The sequence below is a fragment of the Rhinolophus sinicus genome, chromosome 17 (genome assembly GCF_057876585.1).
Source record: "Rhinolophus sinicus isolate RSI-liver-muscle chromosome 17, RSI-T2T, whole genome shotgun sequence".
NCBI classification, from domain to species: domain Eukaryota; kingdom Metazoa; phylum Chordata; class Mammalia; order Chiroptera; family Rhinolophidae; genus Rhinolophus; species Rhinolophus sinicus.
Genome location: NC_142517.1, coordinates 180,002,008 through 180,014,992, shown reverse-complemented (window position 1 = coordinate 180,014,992; position 12,985 = coordinate 180,002,008). Strand labels below are relative to the sequence as shown.

Sequence of the window (12,985 nt, the reverse complement as noted above, 5' to 3'; positions counted from 1 at the left end):
CTGGCATTTTCTTGCAACAATTGTTGCCAGACCCAAGAGGACATGCTGCACTCATAATCTCATCCCTGGTAGATATATTAAGGGTGCCCCATATTTCGTTGGTGTCAGCAATGGAAGCATATGTATACTTTATATCTGAGGTTGGTGCTTCTAGAATTTGCTGGTGGCTGCAGCCTGTTTTTGTTCCCTGATTTTCATAGAGACCCTTTTCAGCTACTCTGTTTTCTCTCCTGTCTCCAAGTTATAAACATTCCTTCCTTCTTTTGGCTCACCACCCACACAAAAGCATGAAACCAAAGTCAGTGTCCCCTCCATAATCAGTTTGGGTTTTTTCCAGCCTTGATCAGTCCTTGCGTTTTCAGTAACTATGGTGCCTTAACCCCAAAGCTAGTGACGTATTTCTTCTGAGTTAATATTAATACTCATCATCTGGAATGCCTGTGGCAAGATGAAAAGAATCATATGTTCTGTTATTTCAAATACGTATTCTCTGACTAATTCTACAGTGATTTAGTTATTTACAATGAGAAAATGTGTTTGGAATTCTTTTACTAGTATCTCACCTTCTTCACAGTATTGGTCCATCAATCATATCAAAATTTAATTTGATATTAGTCTTCTTTACTTTCTTGTTACAGAACAGATGATCACCTCATGATGAGTTGGTTATAAGACTCATAATAGTGAACTGACATTGTGGTGTAGAAAGACATGTAACCTAGAGCGGTTTTTAGTTATAAGACCATGTTCTGTGAAAGGTCAGGTTTGTTTATTTGTTTGTTTTGCTGGTTGGTTAGTTATTTGGTTGGTTGGTTCTTTTTTTAAATGTAGCAATGAATATGTTATTCAAATAGTTTTTATAAAGGGAAAAATCCATCCCAAAACAAGATACTAATAATGTAAACAGGTAAGCAAATGTGTTATCACCTTATAATTAAATCTGCTAATGCTCTCTCACTCATTTATGAGACTTACATTAAATTCAACATTTATTGAATGCTTTCTGCACGGCATAGGTAGTCCCTGCCCCTAAGGAATTTGCAATTTAATGGCCATGAAGAAATGCACTCAACCAACAGTAATACTGGCTAGAATGGCATTAGTACTTTAATAAAAATAAACTCATGGTCATGAAAACATTGACCCCTTAAATTCTGACTGGATACGAAGCAGAATATAGCTAAAGGGACATTGGAAATCATTTGGCACAACCATTTCACTTTGGAATAGAAATTTATCTTATTCTTTACTAATCTATATTTGTTTCGAATATGTGCAAAAGTGGAAACAAGGAATCAAACACCCAAAGTCCCACACTCCAAAGCAATCAATATTAGCATTTTGGTATATTTCCTTCCTGTCTTCTCACATATTTTATTTTTTACATATATGAGGTAATATTAAGTATGCAATTTTGTACATTGATTTTCCCCCCCATAAAATATTATGGAAATTAGAACTCTCAGTAAGCATTTTTAAATTTAAATAATGTTCAATTATTGGATCAACCATAGCTTAGATATTCTCCTATTATTTAGGTTGTTTACACTATCTCACTATTAAATGGCTTAGAGCTTAAAACTTTAAGATAACAGTTTCTGAAGTAGGTTTATGGGTCAAAGTATATGAACATTTTAAGGCTCCTGCAAGATCATTTTGAACACCGTGCGTTTTACATCTTGCGTTTGGCTTTATCTTCACAGCAGGTTTCATTAGCCTTCCTTATATGTACTACAGGCTCTTCTGCCTTTTAATTGGCAAGGAAATTACCAGGAACTGAATACACACTGGAGGGAGGAGATAAGCAGAGTAATCAAAATCAGCTCCCAAGAAGAAGTGGAAACAATCTAGCTAAGCTTCTAGTAGCACCCTCCTTAATTCTTGTTATCTCCTTTTAAAGTTGCATAGACCTTGATTTACACAAGTGTAGAAAGCTAATGGTTCCTTACTTATGGAATTGGTTGGGGGGGGAGGGTGAGTGGGTAGAATTTAGATTAGATTCATGCATTTCTAAAAACCACCAAGTTTCCAGTAATTGTTCATAATAATTTCAAGCAAGACAGCTTTTTCTAATAGCTGTGAAGGGGTGTGACCAGAATCACGAGCAACAGAGTCACTGCTGTTACTGATGTGCCATGATGGAGAAGCTACTTTATTTTGGGCTAGTCCCAAAGTCCTGGGGTTCATTGAGGTCCAGTGTGGTTTAGAACATTGTATCAATTCTGAGACTGAAAGACCTGTGGGATCTCCTGAGTTCTATCCTAGGCCCCTAGTATCCTCTGAATAGAGTATATTGATATGGGATGGGTGGTCTGAAACTTCTGCATATCCAGTCCCCCATTTCTGGACTGAGTCAGAGCCAGTTGCAGTGCAGTTGACTCAGGAGTGGCCTTGAGGTTGCCCCCACACAGCATTTCATTCTCTAGCACAGACAAGTGGAATGTGAAATAGACTCTCTGACAGAGGTACCGACTTTCCAGAGGCCTTGGCCTGCTTCCAACCCTTCACAGACTTGAAGACTCATAAATGTCCTCTTAGTCTTCACTGCTAAAAGGTAAATACAGTGATACCTCAGTTTTCGAACATCTCCATTGATAAACATTTCAGTTTACGAACGCCGTAAATTTTGTCGATCTGTGGTATCATTAGATAGTAAAATTCATGCTAAATATGCAGTTTTAGGGGTTGATTTTAAAGATCTGGAACGGATTAATCCATTTTGCATTACTTTCTATGGGGAAACCGTGCCTCGGTTTACGAACGTTTCAGAACTCGAACGGTCTTCCGAAATGGATTCCGTTCGAAAACCGAGGTACCACTGTAAATCCATTTTTAAAACTTTTCTCAGGGCATGTCCTTTACATGGTCCCCATGGAGATTTTCTGATCTGTTTTCTAGCTACTCCTATCCCTTATAATTTGTGGAAACTAGTTGTGTAGTTAGAGTCTAACCAGAACCAAGAAGAGGAGAGGGTTACTTAACAGACCCACTGGCTACACACTTCTGTTTTTACAGACTGAGCCATACTTGCTTTCTGCTTTCTTAAATAGCACATTTAAATACTATTACATCAACTTGAGGTCTCTTGGGATCCCTGAATTTTTTTCCTGCCAGGTTTTTAAATAGCCAGTCATAATCTATACTATTTATAAAGCTTGGCTTTCCAGTTCAAGTGTAATATTTATGTGTTTCCTCACAAGTTGGGATAAGATTGCTGTTCTGTTAACCCAGTGGCCAGTTGGCTTACCATTGAGTTCATATTTATCCTTGATTTTGTTAGCACAGATTTACTTTGTAGAGAAAGAACCTTAAACTTCACCTTCATTACCTTTGTGGTTTTTAAATCCAAGACCTTGAGATGTTCTTTGTGTGAGCCCACTAAATCCTGCAGAAACACCATCCAGATTCAGAAAATGTCCTATAAATTGTAATAATCTCAAACACAATCATATTCTCGGCCCCAATACAAAATTATAGAGCATCCCAGCCTTCCCCCAAAACCCAGTTGAACCAGAGAGTTCACATTTCACAAATAAGAAAAGTTGAAAAGTCTGCTTGCTTTTGTCCTAGTTTTCTTTCTCTCAGTTCCAACTTCAGGTGCCTATCTTTACATGTCAGTGGGGGTTGGATATGGCTTTAATCCCAAACTCTCTGGTTATTTCACCTAAGAGAGCCTTGGCAAATGCAAGGTGGTAGGAAGAAGTTGTGGGGGAAGAAATGAGATTGAGCAGTGCTACACTCTACATATTACCTTCATAAATGATTGCTCTGTTGAGAAAAGAAGCAATTCTGGGATTTGAGAGATGACAAGGAATAAGATTAAGTAGTCCATATAAAGGTTTTATTAAATCAGCCGTTTTATCAGATTTATCAGATTTAGGCAGAGGACCAAGTAGATCATTGGAATACGTGTAAACTTTTTACTGTGCCAGTAGAAGCCTATGGTGACATACTGGATGTGTACATTAAATTTATAAGTGTAATTCAATGTGAAAACTAGCATATTCATGCACAAATTGTATAAATATTGATGATCAGCCTGAGGATATATTAATTGGAAGCAGTCTTAAAAGAAAGTAATAAGTTAGTTTGCGTTATATTATACATCTAAAATTATATTCTTTGATTTATAACTACAAGCTTTATATGCACAACTCATTGCTTTTTACAATGCTGCTTCTTTGGCATGTATTTTAGCTATAACTATGTTTCAAAAGGCTCATTCCATTTCTGCTTTTGACAAGGTAGGTTGAGGTTGATCTCTGTAGAGCAATATTTTTTCCCCCCAATAATATTGCTGACCACAGGCTGAATTATAAGTCTGTACAATGAGTCATGATATGAGCTCTCTCTGGCCCCCCATATTCCTCTCTGAGACGTTTCTGCAGAGTAGAGCATCTGAGCAGTGCTGCATATCTGCTTCATCCCTTGAACTTGATATGTTTAGAACCAAATTTTAAATTAGACAGAAAAGTTAAGTCTAAATGTAAGTGCCAGTAAGTGACTTGCAGATTGCTTTGTTCCCCAATTTATCACCTTGTCTTCTTACCTAACAAAGAAGAATCAGTAAAGGAAGAGGAACACTCAGAGGAGCTGAGTTCCAATTAATGTCCCCTGTGACTGCTGTGGAACTCAGTGTTCACCACTCCTTGGAAATGGAGAAGAAAATCTCAAAGATTAAAGGAAATAGTTGACATGAGAGACATAAAAAGACACACATACTTAAAAAGCAAAACCAAAAATATCTCCTTGTTTTCTACTCTCATCCCTGCTGCCTTTTTTTTTTTTTTTTTTTTTTTAATAACAGGGAAAAGTTTCAGCTTATCAAGTGATAGGAAGGCATTGTTGTGTGGGATAAATAATGTGGGTTTTGACCTCGACTTGGGTCCAGTTCCCTGACCTCTCCTTTACTGGGTGTCTGGACTTGAGGAAATCACTTACTGGATTACTTGAGGATAGATTGAAGTGATCCATGTAAGGCCCTTACTAGAATGCTGGGCTCATAATAAATGCTTAATAACTTGTGGCTGTTATCAGTGAGATCATCGTCGTCATCATCATCATCATCATCTTACCTTCCTGGTTTTCCTCCTACCTCTCTGTCCCCTCTTCATAGCCCCTTTTGCAGACTCTTCCTCTTCCAAACCCCTCATTCTGGGATCCTATGCCCTTTTCCCTTCTCTCATTACACATTCTCTCTGGTCGGTTTCATCCACAGTGGGGGCTTCATGTATCAGCCACTGCTGATAATTTCCAAATCCATTACTATAACCTAGATCTGTCTTTTAAGTTTCAAACATTATAACCATCTATCCACTGGACATCTACTCTTGAATGTCCCAGCAGCACTTCAGACCAAAACTCAACACAACTTACCAAAAAAACAAACAATTCAATTAACAAATGGGCAGAAGACCTGAATAGATATTTCTACAAAGAGGACATACTAATGGCCAGCCAATAGACATATGAAAAGATTCTCAACATCACTAATCATCAGAGAAATGGAAATAAAAACCACAATGAGATATCACCACATCTGTTGGAATGCCCATCATCAATAAATCAATAAGCAACAAGTGTTGACTAAGATATGGAAAAAAGGGAACCCTTGTGCACTGTTGGTGGGATTGCAAATTGGTGCAGCCACTATTAAAGACAGTATGGAGGTTTCTCAAAAAATTAAAAATAGAACTACCTTATGACCTAGCAGTTCCACTCCTGGATATTTATACAAAGAAACCAAAAACACTAATTCGAAAATATATGTGCACCCCTATGTTCACCTCAGTGCTATTTACAATAGCCAAGATATAGAAACAGCTGAAATGCCTATCAGTAGATTATTGGATAAAGAAATTGTGGTACATATATACAATGGAGTATTACTCTGCCATAAGAAGAATGAAATCTTACCTTTTGTGATGATGTGGATAGACCTAAAGGGTATTATGCTAAGTGAAATAAGTCTCACTGAAAAAGAAAAATACCATATGATCTCACGAGTATATGTGGAATCCTAAGAACAAAATAAATGAACAAACAAAACAAAACAGACTCATAATACAGAGAACAAATTAATGGTTACTAGATGGGGCGGGGTTTGTGGTTGGGTGAGAAAGGGGAAGGGATTAAGAAGTACAAATTGTTGGTTACAAAAGAGTCTGGGGATGTAAAGTTCAGTATGGGGAATATAGTCAATAATATCGTAAAAACTATATATAGTGCCAGGTGGGTACAAGACTTATCGGAGGATCATTTCATAAATCATGTAAATGTCTAACCACTACACTGTTCACCTGAAACTAATATAAAATAATATTGAATGCCAACTATAATTTTTCAAAAATAGTCATGGGGATATATAGTATAGCATAGGGAATATAGTCAATAATACTGTAATAACTATGTATAGTGTCAGATGGGTAGTAGACTTATTGGGGTCATCACTTTGTGAGAAGTGTGACTGTCTAATCACTATGTTGTTTTGTACACTTGAAACTAATAAAAAAAAAACAACAACACATTTTCATTTTCTATGATCTTGTTCTTCTCTTTGTTTCTTGTCTTAAAGAAGGCATCACCATTCACCCTCTTTGCAAAGCTAGAAAACTGGGTGTCATCCTTGACTCTATCCTTTCCTTCCTTCACTGTCTGATCAATAATGGTGTCCATTACACCTCTGGACTATAAGTTTCATGTGGGTAGGGATCATTTTAGAACTGAGAATCTCAGCTCCTAGCACAGTGCTCAATAAATAATTATTGAATGAATAAATAAAGAATTGAATGAAACTGTTGAATATGCCCACTTCCTTTAATTTCCACTGCCTCTTCTGCAGTTCAGGCCACCATTCATTTGCACCAACTTAATAATTCACAATTTAGAAATCCCATAGTTGGGCCAGCCGGTGGCTCAGGTGGTTGGAGCGCCATGCTCCTAATGCAGAGGTCGCCGGTTCAATTCCCGGGTAGGCTGCACCTTCTACAGATAAGATTGTGAACAATGGCTCTCCCTGAAGCTGGGCTGCCGCGGGCTACCGTGTGCCACCATGAGCGGCCAGTGGCCAGCGTGAGTGGCTGGCAGCCAGCATGAGCTTAAAAATAGAACTACCATATGACCTAGCAGTTCCACTCCAGGATATTTATCCAAAGAAACCAAAAGTTGTGTAGGACACAGCTCCTTGAGCCATGCTTGGTATTATGAGGCTTGCGCTCAGCCGGGGTAGCACAAGGCTCATAATACCAGCATGGCTCAGGGAGCTGTGTCCTATACAACTAGACTGAGAAACAGCGGCTTGAACCAGAGTTGGGGGGGGGGGGGGGACAGAAAAAGGGGGGGGGGGAAAGAAATCCCATAGTTGAAATATCCTAACTCGTCTCCCTGGTTCTAGAGTTGCAGTCTGCACCACTGCTGTTCATTTTCCACACTACAGCCAGAGTGATTTTTATGAGCCCCAAGAATCTGATCACGATCAAACCTCTTCCCTGCTTAAAGCACTTCATTGACTCTGAGTGATTATCCTAATGTGATATCCTGCTGTCCCAGCACAACTGTCACTCTCAAAAATGTCCTGGATTAGACGATAATGATATGATCACCCAATACCTAATCTGTCTTCAGCTTACATTTCTAGCTTCATTGCTCTTCATTCTTTCCCCACCCCTACACATTACTCTAGTCTTATTGAACTTAAAGTGTTTCAAATTTGTTGTGCTCTCTGCTCTCACATACTCTTCCTTCTATTTGGAAATTCCCTTCTTTCTTTGCCTGGCTGACTCCTACCGTCTATGTCCCAGGCTTAAACCTTCCTTTACAGAGGAGTCTTCTCTGACCCTCAAGGTTATGTCATGTACCTGTTTGTGTTCCCATAGCTTCTTGTGTCCTAGCTCTTGCTTCATTTTTTTCATTACCTGTTAATTTCTGTGGGTTCCCCCCGGCCACTAAGCTCCCTTTGGTCAGCAACCGTATCTGTTTGCTGCACAGTTGAATCCTGGTGCCTACCCCAGGGTCCTGCACAGAGAAACTCAGCAAATGTTTGGTGAATGATTGAAGTAAAACATCATATGCTATTTGTATGATCAAAGTACGTGTGTGGAAAATCGTATTCCATAACAAATCTTCTGGGAACATGCCTAATTTGCGGCTATAAACAGTATATTGTCTTCTTGCTTCTGTTCATCGTGTTTGTGATAATGGTGGAAATGATTCTGTGTTCCTTTGATTAAAAGTTCATTCTAGGACCGGATTTGGAGTTGGTACACACTGTCAATTCCAGGAAGTCTTGCAGGTGATAATGTTGGAAAACAAAGCAAAGAACAGCTGTTTTCTAGCCTTGTCAAGCAGTTAAGGCTACTTTTATTTCAACTATGTCAGGCAGATTGGATTTAAAGTTCTATGCTTTGAAGTTAAAATTAAGTTTACTCTCATTATTCTAACATATCCTAGATTGTTTAAGTTCCAAATTCTATTCTCATGCTAATAAAAACAAACATAAAATGTCTCGTACTTCCAATATAATTATTCATATTGTATTATTTGCAAACTTGAAATTGTGTGCTTTTGGATAGTACATTTTTGACTGTTACTTTGATTTACCAAAGAATCCAAAGATTTTATTCCATGTTTATTGACTAGAAAGGAGTTCTAGTGCTATTTGGGGGTCTGATGACATTATTCTGTTAAATGAAAAGGAAGGTTAATAGCTTTGTTCCAAATAGAAATAACTTTAGTGTTTTTTCTGATAATAAAAACTATACATTCACTGCAAAAAACAACAACAACAAAAAAAAACAATCGGGACAGATAAAGAAGAAAATAAAAATCATCCATAATCCCATTTTCAGGTTATTGTGTTAAACATTTTAGAGTATGTATTTCTAGGGATTTTTCTGCATATATAGTCATGTCAATACAGATTTTTTTAAAAAATTGAAAATGGCATCATTCCACACATAGGGCTTTAAAATGTGCTTTTCCATTTGATGACTTTGAGACTTTCAGGGAGAAAACATGGGTAAAGTGGATTTTAGGAAGTGTTGCTTTCTAGTGTATTGAATGGTGTAATTTCCCCTTTATCACCTCCGTTAAGAAAATTTCTATAATAATCTGTATTACTCTTTGAATCAGTCAGGGTTCATTTGAAGAAAACAGAAACCATCCTAACTATTTAAAGCAGAAAAAGGTTTGATTTTTTAAAATAGGTGTGTATAAGATTGTTGGGAGGTCTAGAAGAGGGGTCTCTAGACTAATCCTCCAGAAATAAGTCTGAACTGATGAACTTGGACTGCCAGGGCTGCTGTCCCTTCCCCATGATCAGGGAGACAGGGAATGAGAAATCAGCCACCAGAATGGCTGCGCCACAGACACATCACCCTCGCTGGCATATAGGGACAGGCTTGTCACCGCCACTACTATTGGCCCTAGAGCCATGCAGCATCTACTTGATCCACTTTGGCAAAAAATGGATATCCTGTATCCCCGTGCCTTACTTTTCTGCTCTCACTAAGCTAGTAGCCTGCATCCAGGAAGCTAAAAACAGACAAGCAAAAGTCTCCACGACTGTGCTCACCATTGGAAATCACAGAAATTTCCTCTGCTCATTTCTGTCTTTAAAATTTCAGGTTAGTGCGTCGAATTGGCAGACCCTAAATCACACCTGGAACCGTAGTTCAAAGGAGTCCAGGAAATTGCAGTGTTTGGCTGTCCAGTCTCTGTGTATAGGGCAGCCCAAGCCCACCCGTCAGGAGACTAGAGTGGACATTGAGTACCACCATATTCACCACACATCAAGGCTTTGGGTGTTGGGTTTTGGGCCTTTTGGGATGTGTCACTATGCGAAGAAGAACTTAAAGGCAACATACAGAGGGAAAATTTATCATGAGGTGTGATATATACCACTACAGTTTATTTAACCCATCCCTACTGCTGTTTACTTTTCTTCTCTTTTTTCATATAAACAGTGTTTTGATAAAATGCTCCTAGAAGAGTCAGTAATAGCCTCCATGTTGCTACACCCAACGGTCAACTTTCAGGCTTCGTTTTACTTGACCTATCGGGACTTTTGACATGGCTACTCATTCTCTCATTGTAACTCCTTCTTCACTTCATTTCCAGAACCTCATGCTCTCCTGGTGTTCCTTCGAGCTCCCCTACTCAGCCTAATTCTCCTGTTGGCTCCTCATCTTTCCAGCTCTCAATGTTGGATGCCCCAGGATTTAGTCTCTCTTCTCTGTTTACTTTACTCCCTTGCTCATCTCATCCAATCTTATGGCTTTAAATACCCTGAACTCCACACCCATGTATCCAACAACTACCTGGTGAACGTGTACACTTTACAAACATCTCAAATGTAACATTTCCAAAACAGAACTTCTGTTTTTCCCACTACCTATATTCCACTCACAGTCTTTTCCATCTGAGTTCATGGAACCTCCATCCTTCCATTTGCTTAGGACAAAAATCCCAGGAGTCATCCTTGACTTCTTTATTTGTCTTACATTCACATTCAGTCCATCAGCAAATCTCTGTTTATTTTATCTCCCAAAATATCCACATCCAACTGCGTCTCTCCATCCCCATTGCTCCCCACAGGTCCAAACCACTGTTATTTCTCTCTTGGACTATTGCCCCAGCTCATCAGTGGTCTCTGTGCTCACCCTAAAAGTTAGAACCCTCTGTTCAGAACAGTTCAGTGAAATTCCCTCTCACTCAGGATAAAAGTCAAAATCCTTACTTACAATAACCCTCAAGGCTGTTTTTCTTACCACCCCCACCCCCCACTGCCACCATCTCTCTGATTTTCTTTCCTATCGTTCTCGATCTTGCTCACTTTGCCACCATCTTTTTGGTGTTCTTAAGCACACCTATCCCTAAGGGACTTGGCAGTTTGTGGCCCCTCTGCTTGGAATGCTCTTTCTCAGATCTGCAGAAGGCTCCCTCATCACCCTCAAGGCTTTGCTTGGTCATCAACTGCTCTGTAAGACCTTCTCTGATCACCCTATTTAAAGTTACAAACTGACCTCCCCTCCAGCCCTCCACATTCTCCTTCTTGGTTTTATTTTTCTCCATAGCACTTACCACTTTCTAATTAACTACAAAACTTCTTTCTTTTATTGTCTTCCCACCCCCATGAGAAAATGGCTTTTTTTTTTTTTAAATTTATTATTTTTGGCATAGCATTATATTAGTTTCAGTTCTACAATGTAATGATTTGATAGTTGTATATATTGCAAAATGATTGCCACAATAAATCCACTTAATGTCCATCACCACATTGTTACAAGTTTTTTTCTTGTGATAAGAACTTTCAAGATCCACTCTCCTAGCTACTGTGAAATATGCAATACAATGTTTTTAACTATAGACACCATACTGTACATTACATCCCTATGATTTACTCATTTTATAACTGGAAATTTGTACCTTTTGACCCCCTTCATTTATTTCACTCACCACCCCCCCTGGCTTTTTTAATATATGATTTATTATTGAATCCTGAGTGCAATGTCTGTGCACACTGGTAATCATTCATCAAATATCTGTTGAATGAATAAATTTCTTTATACATGCACAGTTGTGCATTGTGTAATTATTTATTGGGAATTAATTCCTAGTGACAAATGTACGTACAAATTGCCCAGAAAGGTTTTAACAATTTGTTTTTCCACCAGGACTCCCGGCGAATGTTTTTTCCTGATACCCTTGCCAACATCAGTCACACTATCCTTTCTGTTCCTTGAACTCACCATGTTGGTCCCCATTGATGCATTTGCACTGATTGCTCCCTTCCCCCAGGATACCCTCCTGCCACCTTTACTTGGTTGAATTCTTTTTATTATTCAGGTCTCACTTTAACTGTCACTTCCCTGACCATCAGCTGTAAAGAAACTTCCCAGTCCCTCCGTATCTCATCACCCTATATTACTTTCGTTATAGCATATATCACTACCAGATATTTTCTTATTTGTATACTTATTTGTTTGACTATGCTTTTCCTCTCTAGAATGTAAGTCCCATGAGAACGGGAACTTCCTATGTCTTGTTGCACACTGTCTCCAGTAAATGTGTATTTGACAATGGAATAAACACTGGGAATTGTAATTTTTTCATTATTCTCATCTGGTGGGTGAAAGGTGGCTTCAACATGAATTATTTTTCTGGATTCATGAGTCTGAGCATCTGTTCAAGTATGAAAAGCCCTTTTTTGAATACAAATGCTGAGATAATATAGAAGTTGAACTATTCAGTTAGTGTATTTGTTTTGGATATGCTATATCAGATTTCTTATATTGCTGATATGTTGCATAATTGCTTAAGTTTCTGAAACCTCCGTTCTTATTTATGCCATCAGTATCTATAAAGTAGGATTGAAAATCGTACTTATGTATCGTTGTTTTCTTTTTGTCTTCACAGCTTTTGGAAACAACCAACAGTGGTTTTGAAGAATCAGATTCCGGTGCTACCAAGAGTCCGCTGCACTTAGCTGTAAGTGAGATGGTGTGGGCAGCTTCACCTGCTACAAAAAGAACCTACGTGTCCCTAAAACTAGTCTGCTCTTAAAATAAGAGCATAGTAGTACAGTAATAACTAATAATGAAAACAGTACATGGGTAAAGATGCAGGCTGTAGCGAGGAAGTCTGCCTCAGCTTCCAGTAGACACATTACTGACCCTGTCTGAGCCTCAGTTTCCCATTAAATGAAGGCAAAGGAAAAGGTAATGGGCAGAAAGCCCTTACCAGAGTGTACTTAATACATGATTGCTGTAAATTTTAACAATCCTTAAAATTATTAGCTGGTGGTTAAATCAGTAAACTGAGGAAATTCAAAGAAAACATTTCAGTTTAAGAGATTTGATTAAAGACCACCATACACAAATATTCAACCTACAGATAATCAAATGCGACATTTTTGAATACCACAATGAAAAACTTGCAAGCTATTTAAGCACAAACTTGTGAGAACAAGATGAGCGATGCATACTTG

General features: G+C 38.4%; 1 protein-coding gene across 11 annotated transcripts in view; it reads left to right on the top strand.

The window, feature by feature from the left end:
• The window catches only part of ANKRD44 (ankyrin repeat domain 44), a 289,820-nt gene that overhangs the window by 236,843 nt on the left and 39,992 nt on the right, over positions 1 to 12,985 (top strand). For all 11 annotated transcript variants that reach the window (XM_088794450.1, XM_088794447.1, XM_088794444.1 and 8 more), the window contains one exon: positions 12,415 to 12,486. In XM_088794450.1, the coding sequence (XP_088650576.1) occupies positions 12,415 to 12,486 (72 nt within the window). The remainder of the gene's footprint in view (positions 1 to 12,414; positions 12,487 to 12,985) is intronic.